Source organism: Caretta caretta, chromosome 6 (genome assembly GCF_965140235.1).
Source record: "Caretta caretta isolate rCarCar2 chromosome 6, rCarCar1.hap1, whole genome shotgun sequence".
Classification (NCBI taxonomy): Eukaryota; Metazoa; Chordata; order Testudines; family Cheloniidae; genus Caretta; species Caretta caretta.
Window position 1 is genome coordinate 3,829,224 of NC_134211.1, and position 12,439 is coordinate 3,841,662.

The 12,439-nt window shown below is 43.2% G+C and overlaps 1 protein-coding gene across 1 annotated transcript; it reads right to left on the reverse strand.

The window, feature by feature from the left end:
* Window positions 1-11,096: 11,096 nt before the first annotated feature.
* LOC142072282 (olfactory receptor 5AR1-like) lies at window positions 11,097-12,035 on the reverse strand. The gene has a single exon (XM_075128978.1). The coding sequence runs from the start codon at window positions 12,033-12,035 to the stop codon at window positions 11,097-11,099; it is 939 nt and encodes a 312-aa protein (XP_074985079.1).
* Between the last annotated feature and the right edge of the window lie 404 nt (window positions 12,036-12,439).

Consider the following 12,439-nt stretch of genomic DNA (forward strand, 5'->3'; position numbering starts at 1 on the left):
AGCCTAGTACAGCATTTTGTCAGCTTGTGGGGTAAGGAATGTGCAAGTTAAGTGCCCAATCAAGAAGCACTTAACAGACGATAGAACTTGGGGATGCCTATCCACATCTGAGCTTCCCCAGGAATGTGGTTTGGCTGGTAAGGAACTCAATTGTGTAGGGACATGTGACTTGCCCATGTGACTCCAAAACTCCATTTTGTAACTGGATTCTACACAGGGAGTGGGAGGGGTGTCCACCCAGAGGAGAAAGTCCATAAAAATCTCTGGGAGATCCCTCCATTTTGTCTTCAGCTGGCAAAAGACAAGCTGACCCACCCCAAGCATATCTGAAAGAAACTGGAACAGAGGACAGTAAGTACAGGGGGTGTGAGTGATTGCTGGACCCAGACTAGAGGGAGACCAGTCTGTAAAAGGAAGCTTAATGGAACACAAATGAGGGTGAGGGTTTTATCTGTATTCAGTTTTATTACTGTATTAGAGATAGATCTACATGTTTTATTTTATTTTACTTGGTAATTCACTTTTTTCGGTCTGTTATTACTTGAAATCACTAAATCCTATTTTCTGTACTTAATAAAATCACTTTTTACTTATTAATTAACCTGGAGTATGTATTAGTACCGGGGGAGGGTGGGTGGGGCAGGCAAACAGCTGTGCATATCTCTCTATCAGCGTTAGAGAGGGTGAACAATCTGTGAGTTTACCCTGTGTAAGCAATATACATGGTAAAACAGATTTATTCAGGGTTTGGACCCCATTGGGAGTTGAGCATCTGAGTGTTAAAGACAGGAACATTTCTTAAGCTGCTTCCAGGAAAACCTACAGCTGTTAGGGGACATGGTTCAGACCTGGGTCTGGGTTTGCAGCAGGCTAGCGGGTCTGGCTCAAACCAGGCAGGGCACTGAAGTCCCAAGCTGCCAGGGCAGGAAAGCAGGGGCAGAAGGAGTCTCGGCACATAAGTTGGCAGCTCCTAAGGGGGTTTCTGTGATCAAACCCATCACAGGTGGGTGCTCAGCGCTCTCTGAAAGTCCAGTCCTTTTGAGGTGCTTCAAGCTAGGTACCTAAAATCACTATTTGCTTTTGAAAAGCTTGACTCCACTGAGCAGCTTCACTCTTCTAGCCTTCGTCCCCCACCTCAGACCCAAACCGATAAAGGGAGTGAGTACTAAAGGGAATCAAACTCATATTAGCATTCTTTAAACATCACTGTTTTTCCCCATTCAGCCATGTGAAAGCTGGATTCCTGGCTGGTCTGTGTCAGCATAACTCTATTGATGCCAATGGACCAGGTGTAAATAAGAAATGCTCTATTCAAGTTAATTGCCCAGATCTCCTGCTAATGTACATTGGCCACAAACACTATGTAATTCAAAGGGTCCAGATCCCCAGCTGGCATAAATCAGCTTAGATCCACTGAAGTCAGTGGGCCAGATCCTTAGGTGGTGTGAAGCAAAGAAGCCCCATCGAAGTCTCGACACCAGATTCTTTGCTGGTGTAACTGACACTGGTCATTTGGAGCTTCTGGGTGGTGTAAATTGGAATGTTCCCATTGAAGTCAACAGGCCGGAGCCACTGCAGGTGTGACTCTTGTGCCAATTTGCACCCGCCGAGGATCTGAGCTAAGGATCACCAATGCACAGCCTCCTTTGGGTAACTTCTATACTATGTCCGTAGGAATCAGAGCCGGCCGACAATGGCACTTTTATTTATTAAAACTCTCACAAATTGTGGGTTTGGTATTTGACCAGCTTGAGGCCAGGTTTTATGCAAGAAACTTTTTGTCAGTATTGCGATGTGGGTTAGGCATGTGATTTTTTTTTTTTTTAACAACATTTCTGTACCAGCAAAATCCATCGGTCCTGTCTACACTTGGACTGTTACAGGGGCACCTCTGTAGTGCTTCAGTGTAGAGGCTCTCGGTGCTGACAGGAGGTGTTCTCTTGTCAGCAGAGGTAATCTGCCTCCTTGAGAGGTGCTAGCTAGTGCTCCCTACTTGGGGACTGAGGTTGGCTTGACTACGTCGCTTGGGGTGTGATGTTTCCACAATTATGACACATAGTTTTGGTGCAGGATATGTTTTCTAGGCCTGGGGATTTGTGCACAGCTCAGTTTCTAGGGGAGGAGTTGCCTGCAAATGGTCACATTGTCCTTGCTTGAATGTGCAGGGTTAAGGAGACAATGCAAGGAAAGTATCCACCATTTCGCTCCTGCACAGATACCATGCACGACTGCATTCTCTTTGAAGAGACAAACACCTACAACATCTCTATCAATCATTCTTACAACTACAATACCCACCTGCGGAAGTGAAGAAACAGATTGATAGAGCCAGAAGAGTTTCCAGAAGTCACCTACTACAGGACAGGCCTAACAAAGAAAAACAGAACGCCACTAGCCGTCACCGTCAGCCCCCAACTAAAGCCCCTCCAACACATTATTAAGGACCTACAACCTATCCTGAAAGATGATCCAACACTCTCACAAATCTTGGGAGACAGGCCAGTCCTTGCCTACAGACAGCCCCCTAACATGAAGCAAATACTCACCAGCAACTACATACCACACAACAGAACCACTAACCCAGGAACCTATCCTTGCAACAAAGCCTGTTGCCAACTGTGTCCACATATCTATTCAGGGGACACCATCACAGGGCCTAATAATATCAGCCACACTATCAGAGGCTCGTTCACCTGCACATCCACCAATGTGATATATGCCATCATGTGCCAGTAATGCCCCTCTGCCATGTACATTGGTCAAACTGGACAGTCTCTACGTAAAAGAATAAATGGACACAAATCAGATGTCAAGAATTATAACATTCAAAAACTGGTTGGAGAACACTTCAATCTCTCTGGTCACGCAATTACGACATGAAAGTTGCGATATTACAACAAAAAAAACTTCAAAACCAGACTCCAGTGAGAGACTGTTGAATTGGAATTCATTTGCAAATTGGATACAATTAACTTAGGCTTGAATAGAGACTGGGAGTGGCTAAGTCATTATGCAAGGTAACCTATTTCTCTTTCTTTTTTCCTACCCCCACCCCCCCAGAGGTTCTTCTTAAACCCTGGATTTGTGCTGGAGATGGCCCACCTTGATTATCATACACATTGTAAGGAGAGTGATCACTTTAGATAAGCTATTACCAGCTGGAGAGTGGGGTGGGGGGAGAGAAAACCTTTTGTAGTGGTAAACACCCATTTTTTCATGGTTTGTGTGTATAAAAAGATCTTCTGTACTTTCCACAGTATGCATCCAATGAAGTGAGCTGTAGCTCACGAAAGCTTATGCTCAAATAAATTGGTTACTCTCTAAGTTGCCACAAGTACTCCTTTTCTTTTTGCGAATACAGACTAACACGGCTGTTACTCTAAAACTCTCAAAATGCTATCAGTCAACAACGGACATAGTAATTAGGTGATGTTAGTAACTGAACAATTACTAGGTCTTATGCCTATGTATTACACTGGCTTCGTGTGTGTGTGTGTTTACGCACACACATGCATGAATGTATGACCTTCCAGAAGCATGATTGGGGAGCAGTAGCAGTCAAGCCATGTATTAAAGTAAAGGGAATCTCATTCAGCTCAGATTGTATGGACCTGAGGATGGGCAGGAATGGCATCCCTAACCCTCTGTTTGCCAGAAGCAGGGAATGGGTGACAGGAGATGGATCACTTGAGATTACCTGTTCTGTACATTCCCTCAGGGGCACCTGGCATTGGCCACTGTTGCAAGACAGGAGACTGGGCTAGATGGACCTTTGGTCTGACCCAGTCTGGCCATTCTTTTGTTGATCTGTTTTTTCTGTGCCGAAAACCTCATCGTGAGTCTTTGTAGATAATCAAGATGCCCTCATGGCTCATTACACCTGCACAGCAGATTTGGATATATATGCTTACCTACACGTTATTAGATTAAAAGCCTGTAGGGCAGTGCCCAGGAGGTATGGCTTACCTATGGATTGTTAGTAGATAGGATCGTAAATTTTCCAATGGAATGTTTTTTTACCAAAAAAAAAAAAAATCATTTAGTCAACACTGTCATTTCCATGGGAACATGTTTATTCTGGGGCGGGGGGGGAAGGATACTCATTAAGAAAAATAAACAATTGAAATGAAGTGTTTTGGTGGCATTGGACAGGGAACCTTTTGATTTTGTGTTCTGACATGACTTTTTGTTTCTTTTTTTTTTCCCGTTAGGACAGTAGCCTATGTGTTACCTATGTGGTATGCCTCTCCTAAATATTATTAGTCCTTGAGCCTTGATGGAAGCACCTGTGAGGTATAACGGACCTAAAGATTACTAGGCCACAAATCTGTATGTCCACACTTGTATAGCATTTCTCACTTAAAAATGATTTGGCCCCTCATAACTGCCAGGCAGGGCCTGTGACATATTGCTCTCCTAAAGTGTATGAAGTCACCAGCCTGTATAGCCGTACCTGTGTGGTGTTGCTCACCCAGGTATTATTAGGCCATATGCCTGCACGGCATTACGCATCCAGAGATGATTAGGCTTCTAGTAGTCCTTGTGTGGTTGTGACAGATGTTTTCCAAGGATATTGAATTAAGGTGAAATATCTTTGGAGTCCATTGTATTAATTACAAAGCTCATGCATTAATGTGGGCCTGGATGATCAAAGTGCCATATTGAATAAGGTGGCAGACAAGAATGGTCTTTTAGAACAATACATGTGAAGTGGATTTCATGGCCAATATCTAAGGAGAGGTGAAGACAAATTTCCCACCTCCAGTTATGCAAAAACCCAGCTTATTGAAGCTGTGGCCTGAAGAGTGGGCCTTTTTCTGCTGACTACCTGTTCCCAGAGGCACAAGATCAGTGGCCAAGCTGTACAAAGGATAGACTGACCTGTTCACAGGGGCGGGAGTTCTGAGCTGAGGCTCTTATGAACTTGTAGTCACAGGGAAAACCCCTAAGTGTGGTTTGAAAGACTGACTCCTACCAGAGCCCCTGCTGGATTTGGGAGGTGATTTGGGGTAAGCTCATTAGCAGGTGTGTAGGTTCTCTTATTGTTTTTAATATGTTTTCTCTGTAATAATTTCACCTTAAGACTACATGTGCCAGCTTATCAAGGTCTCTGTAGTAATTTATAACTACTGGCAATTACACTGTTCATAATCTTTGATGAGAAAGCAAAGTACAGAAGCTGGCCTGTTTTGGCAGTCTGATTTGCAGGGGATATCACAGTGTAGGAAGGGAACTGGAAAATCTCGAGTTAGGTGGGAGAGAAATACAGATCTCTGTCCAAGAGAGGTGTTGGCTGAGGAGCTGGGGGCCTAGAACGGATGCCCTTGGTGGACCAGTAGGGTAACCAGATGTCCCGATTTTATAGGGACAGTCCAGATTTTGGGGTCCCTTTGTAGGTGGGGAACTTTGTGGGATGGGAAGTGGTACCTGGAGAAGGATTGCTAGGGTTTGTTGATATATTCTGCTGAGCCTTTGCCTTCTCCATCTCCAGTTCATGCTCCCTTTGTTTTTCCTTCTCCTCCAGTTCTTTGGCCCTTGCCTCCACTTCTTTTTCCTTTGCCTCCATTGCTCTCTTGTGAGCAGCCACTTGGTGTTGTTCTGCCTCTTTTGCTGCCTCCCTTTCTTTGTCCTTTGCCTCCATTTCTCTCCTGTGAGTAGCTTCTAGGGCTTTTTTGGCTGCTTTCACTGCCTCCAGTTTGGCTAACTCCAATTTGTGTAGTGCCTTGGTGTCTGTCATTTTTACCTCTCTGTTTTTAACTAACTTTACACCCGAGGGTTAGAAATAAAACAAACAAAACTTGGCTTGTAAAATTTTGCTGTTCTGTAATAGGATACCTATATTCTCTGATAGGGATTGTCAGCCTACAGAAAAATCCAAAAAAACAAACAAACAAAAAAAACCAACACCCCAACAACAACAAGAATAAAAAAAATTCAAACCACCCCCCTCCCCCAAACCCTAACACTTTTGCCTCCAGGGAAATAGGCAGAAAACCCCTCCAGTTACTTTTAGGTAAAAAAAAATCTTCAGGTCTGAGAAGACTTGTGAATTTCCCTGCAGGAGGTTAACGACTCTGCCTTTAGGTAGAGAAAACTGCAATTCACAAAAGTTAATTCCCTTTTGTCTCTGCCTTGGCCCCAAAGCAAAGCAAAAAAAAACCTTCCAACTATTTCCACTTGGAGACCTGCTTTCTAGCAGCCCAAAGGATTTTAAAAATTTCCTTTTAAAATCTGTTTTTCTGGTTCAAAAAATCTCAAATTGATCTCAAAATGATTTCAAGTTAACCCCACCGCTCTGCCACCATGTCAAGGTTCCTTCCCTACTCTGAACTCTTAAGTACAGATGTGGGGACCTGCAAGTAAACCTCCTAAACTTACTTTTACCAGCTTAGGTTAAAACTTCCCCATGGTGCAAACTATTTTATCCTTTGCCCTTAGACTTCCACTGCCACCACCAAACGTTTATCTGGGTTTATTTTTATTAGGAAAGCGTTGTTTGGAAACATCTTTCCCCAAAATCCTCCCAACCCTTGCACCCCACTTCCTGGGGAAGGTTTGGTAAAAATCCTCACCAATTTGCATAGGTGACCACAGACCCAAACCCTTGCATCTTAGAACAATGAAAAAGCATTCAGTTCTGGAAAAGAAATATTTTAATAGAAGAAACAGTAAAAAAGAATCATCTCTGTAAAATCAGGATGGTAAATACCATATAGGCTAATTAGATTCAAAACATAGAGAATCCTTCTAGGCAAAACCTTAAGTTAAAAAAAGACACACAGACAGGAATATCCATTCTATTCAGCACAACTTAATTTTTCAGCCATTTAAAGAAATCCTAATCTAACACATATCTAGCTAGATTACTTGCTAAATTCTAATACTCCATTCCTGTTCTGTCCCTGGCAAAAGCATCACACAGACAGACCCTTTGTTTTTTCCCTCCCCCCAGCTTTTGAAAGCATCTTGTCTCCTCATTGGTCATTTTGGTCAGGTGCCAGTGAGGTTATCCTAGCTTCTTAACCCTTTACAGGTGAGAGGATTTTTCCACTGGCCAGGAGGAATTTTAAAGGGGTTTATCCTTCCCTTTATATTTATGACAGAAGGGTAACCACCATTCTGTATACAGTACTGTAAAATCCCTCCTGGCCAGAGGCACAAAATCCTCTTACCGGAAAAGGGTTAAGGAGCTCAAGTAACGTGGCTGGCACTGGACCATGATGACCAATAAGGGGACAAGATACTTTCAAATCTGGGGGGAGGGAGGGTACAGATTTGTTCTTTCTGTTCCGTTTGGGTCTTTCCGGAGTCAGATCAAGAAAGCAAGCAATTCAACTCGTATACAATGAGTAAGCACTAGCAAGGGGATACATTAGATTATATTTTGTTTTGGCTTGTGATTTTCTCTGTGTTGAGAGGAAGTTGTATTCCTGGTTATTTTTTTTTCTTTTTGTAACTTTAAGGTTTTGCCAAGAGGAAAATCCTCTGTGTTTTGAATCTGATTGCCCTGTGAGATTATCTTCCATTCTAATTTTACGGAGGTGCTTCTTTTACCTTTTTTCTTTCTAATAAAGTTCTCTGTCTTAAAAAAACCCAAGGTTGGTCTGTGGTCATCTTGTTTATTCTCAAGCCACCCCAGGAAAGGTGGTGTAGGACTTGGGGGGAAATTAGGGGGAAGATAGGGCTCCAAGTGGTCCTCCCTAAATGTTTGTTGAATCACTTGGTGGTGGCAGCGTTTACCTAATCCAAGGTACAAGGAAGAATTTGTGCTTTGGGGAAGTTTTAACCTAAGCTGGCGAAAAAAAAGCTTAGGGGATCTTTCATGCGGGTCCTGACATCTGTACCCTAGAGTTCAGAGTGGGGAGGGAACCCTGACAGCTCCTCAAGTTCTTGAGCTCCGACACTTCCCTCAATCAACTCCTTCTCTATAACTATGGCAGTTCCATGGAAATCATCTCCCTCCTCGTTGTCCTCATCGCCTACATTTTAATCATCATCTCTCTCCTGAGGTTCTTGCTCAGTTAATCTCTTGATTAACCTGGTAAACAGTCACCAGTGAGGAACTGCAGAACAACAAGGGGACTGGCTAAGCCAATGAGATAAAATGTCCTATAGCAACAGACATGATTACAAAACAGATGTAAGGGATAATTAAGTTGTCATGGGATAGGAGAAAAGATCCTTTCATGGATTGAGAACTGGTTAAAAGACAGGTAACAAAGAGTAGGAATAAATGGTAAATTTTCAAAATGGAGAGGGGTAACTGGTGGTGTTCTCCCAGGGTCCTTCTGAGGACCAGTTCTATTCATCTTATTCATAAAAGATCTGGAGAAAGGCGTAAACAGTGAGGTGGCAAAGTTTCAGGTGATACTAAACTGCTCAAGATAGTTAAGCCCAAAGCAGACTGTGAAGAACTTCAAAAAGATCTCACAAAACTTGGGCAAGAAAATGGCAAATGAAATGTAATGTGGAGAAATATAAAGTAATGCACATTGGAAAAAAAATCCAAGTATACATACAATATGATGGGGGCTAATTTAGCTACAGCTAATCAGGAAAAAGATCTTGGATCATCGTGGATAGCTCTCTGAAGACGTCCATACAGTGTGCAGCGGCAGTCAAAAAAGCAAACAGGATGTTAGGAATCATTAAAAAAGGGATAGAGAATAAGATGGAGAATATCTTATTAGCCTTATATTAATCCATGGTACGCCCACATCTCCAATACTTTGTACAGATGTGGTCTCCTCATCTCAAAAAAGATACACTGGCATGAGAAAAGGTTCAGAGAAGGGCAACTAAAATGATAAGGGGTTTGGAACAGGTCCCATATGAGGAGAGATTAAAGGGGCTAGGACTTCTCAACTAGGAAAAGAGGAGACTAAGGGGGGATATGGTAGAGGTATATAAATTCATAAGTGGTGTGGAGAAAGTGAATAAGGAAAAGTTATTTACTTGTTCCCATAACATAAGAACTAGGGCCACCAAATGAAATTAATGGGCAGCAGGTTTAAAAGAAATAAAAGGAAGTTCTTCTTCACACAGCGCACAGTCAACCTGTGGAACTCCTTGCCTGAGGAGGTTGTGAAGGCGAGGACTATAACAGGGTTTAAAAGAGAACTGGATAAATTCATGGAGGTTAAGTCCATTTTAATGGCTATTAGCCAAGATAGGTAAGGAATGGTGTCCCTAGCCTCTGTTTGTCAGTGGGTGGAGATGGATGGCAGGAGAGTGATCACTTGATCATTACCTGTTAGGTTCACTCCCTCTGGGGCACCTGGCATTGGCCACTGTTGGTAGACAGGATACTGGACTGGATGGACCTTTGGTCTCATTCAGTATGGCCATTCTTAATGTTCTTATGTTCTTATAATGGGACATGCATGTGTTTTGGTTTGGGGTATTACATTTGACCCAATATTTGTTTATTTAAAGATTTAGGGTCACAGGATAGCAGATTCTTTTGGGTAGGAAAGGAATAATTTCATCCATCTCTCCCTGATCCATGGAGGGCAGATGGTCTGCTGGACTCGGACTCAGCAGACCTGGGTTCATTCTTCTGCTCTGTCACAAAGTGGACAAATCACTTAAATTGCCCCATAGATCAGTACCACCTTTACAGTGATATCAAGTTTAAAAAAGTCTCTCTCCTCACTCCGATGTGTGGTGGTCTGCTCTGCAGAATTGAAGCAGTGAGCTAATTGCTGAGCAATGTGCGTGGGGGATAAACAGTAAGGATTTTAAGAAAGACAGTTTTGGGGAAAGGGAATGGCTGAAGGTTTTGAGGCTGAGACAAGGTTCCTTTCCCCTTTGCATCACCAGTTCCAGTCCAGGGAGGAGGTCAAGATCCATGAGCCCAGAAAGATGATGGGTCTTGAAATGGGATACGATTGTTTTCAGCTTTAGGTCACAGATCTTTTTTTTCCCCACACCCTGTTCAGCGAATGGGACCAACATTCCATGTATGGAAACAGCACCATGGGGAAAGCCAAGGACATTATCTCAGCAGCAGAGCAGATGCTGAGATCCATTTTGAGTGGTTGCACCTCTTTCCACAGCTTTTTCATTCTTCTAGAAAGCGGGACAGAACATGAGAAAGACGAGTGTTTATTGACCTATAACTTTATTAAAAAATATTATGGTTGCTCCCAGAAGGACTGAAAGAAGAAAATGAAATGAGTTATGGCAATAAAAAAATGTGTGGTAATAAATACCATTTGTGGTGGATTTGAATAAATTAATAAAGAAGGATGACATGGAGGAAATGGTGTTCATCTGGCTTATTCAAACCTTTCACTGCTTGCAGGCAACAGTCCTCTATCCTCAGAAAAACTGGAACATTTGTAACTGATTTCTGAGTGTATTAAGCTTAGCTTGAGTGTTTTGTTTTATTTTGCTTTGTTCTGTCTGTTATTACTTAAAAACACTTAAATCCTACTTTTTATACTTAATAAAATCACTTTTCTTTATTTATAAACTTAGTATAAGTAATTGTCACCGGTGTGTGTGTGTGTGGGGGGGGGAACAGCTGTGCATATCTCCCTTGCAGTGATATAGAGGGCAAGCATTTATCATTTTATACTGTATAAGCTTTATACAGAGTAAAACAGATTTATTTGGGGTTTAGATCCCATTGGGAGCTGGGTATCTGTGTACTGGAGACAGGTGTCCAGCTGAGCTGGTTTCAGTCTAGATCTGCAGCTTTGGGGGAATCACCCAGAGCCTAGGTCTGTGTTGCAGCTGGCTCATGTGTCTGGCTCAACAAGACAGGGTTCTGGAGGCCCAGGCTGGAAGGGAAAATGGGCTCAGAGGTAATTTCAGCATATGAGGTGACACTTCCATTGAGGGTCTCTGTGACCGAACCCGGCACACTATGGACTTGGGTTTCCTGCATTTTCTGTGATGCTTCCATTTTTTGTCCACTGATCTCCATTGGGGACTGCAGACCTCATTGGAATACAAACAAATTAATAATAATAACAATATAATAATGAACAAACTACCAGGGGCTCTCCGAAATTATTTTATCATGGGCTGAGAATTGAATTCACCTGTTTCCAGTCCCCTCCACTAAACCAGTACTGAATGAAACAGATTCAAGAATTGGTTAGCAGTTTATTCATTGCTTTCCTCAGGGCGTCCTTCACCTCCGTGTTCCTCAGGCTGTAGATGAGGGGGTTCAACATGGGGATCACCAGCATGTAAAACACAGAGGCCACTTTGTCTGTATCCATGGAATAGCTGGAGTTGGGACGTAAATACATGAAGAGGCTAGTGCCATAAAACAGGACCACAGCGGTCAAGTGGAAAGTGCAGGTGGAGAAGGCTTTGTGTCGGCCCTCGGCAGAGCACATCTGCAGGATGGTGGAGGTGATATAAACATAGGAGAGGAGGACAGTCACAAAGCTGATGACTTGAATGCAGCACATTGAAACAAACATCACAATCTCATTGATGTGGGTCTCAGAACAGGAGAGAGCCAGCAGCGCGGGGACGTCACAGAAGAAATGATTGATGATGTTGGAGCTGCAGAATGACAGCCGAAATGTACAACACGTGTTTAACACTGAATCCACCAACCCCACAGTGTACACACCAACCACCAGCTTTTTACAAAGCTGCTTGGACATGGTGACCGTATAGAGCAGCGGGTTACAGATGGCTACATAACGGTCATATGCCATCACAGCCAGCAAGAGGCACTCAGCATCTGCAAAAAGGATAGAGAGATACATTTGCACAGCGCAGGCAGTGAAAGAAATGCTTTTCCTCTCGGCTAAGAAATTCAGCAGCATCTTAGGGGAAATTGTTGATGAAAGGCAAAGGTCACAGAAAGACAAATTCCTGAGGAAAAAGTACATAGGGGTGTGGAGTCGGAGATCAATCGTGATTAACAAGATCATCCCCCCATTCCCCAGCAGGGTGATACCATAAATCAGTAGGAACACCCCAAACAGGGGAACCTGCAGCTGTGGATTATCTGTCAGTCCTGAGAGAATGAACTCAGTCGCCTCCGAGTGATTTCCCTTTTCCATCTCCTCTCAACAGAGATCGGACAGCTACAGAGATGTGGGCAGGTAGATAGTGAGGAAAACCTGTCCCTTCTCTGCAATGAAGAAACTGAAGATAAATGGAGATCAGTTTCTTAATGGTCATCAGTACGAGCTCAGGGAAAGGCTTAGTCCACAGAGCCAGATGTTCACAGCTGGTCATTCCAGATGTTCGATAAAATGCAGACACTGTGCAAATACAATGACACACAGGTTAATCATGCCCCCCCCCACACACACAAAGACTCCTGTTCACTAATCCAAACAGAAAACAGTGACTTGTAACTCTGCTGGGAGAGAATCAGTCTGAAGGGATTATTCCTTATCTAAAGAAGGGGTGAGAGTGAAGGAGTGTCAATCTTTTGACCCTCTTTGGGCAAGGGGAGCTC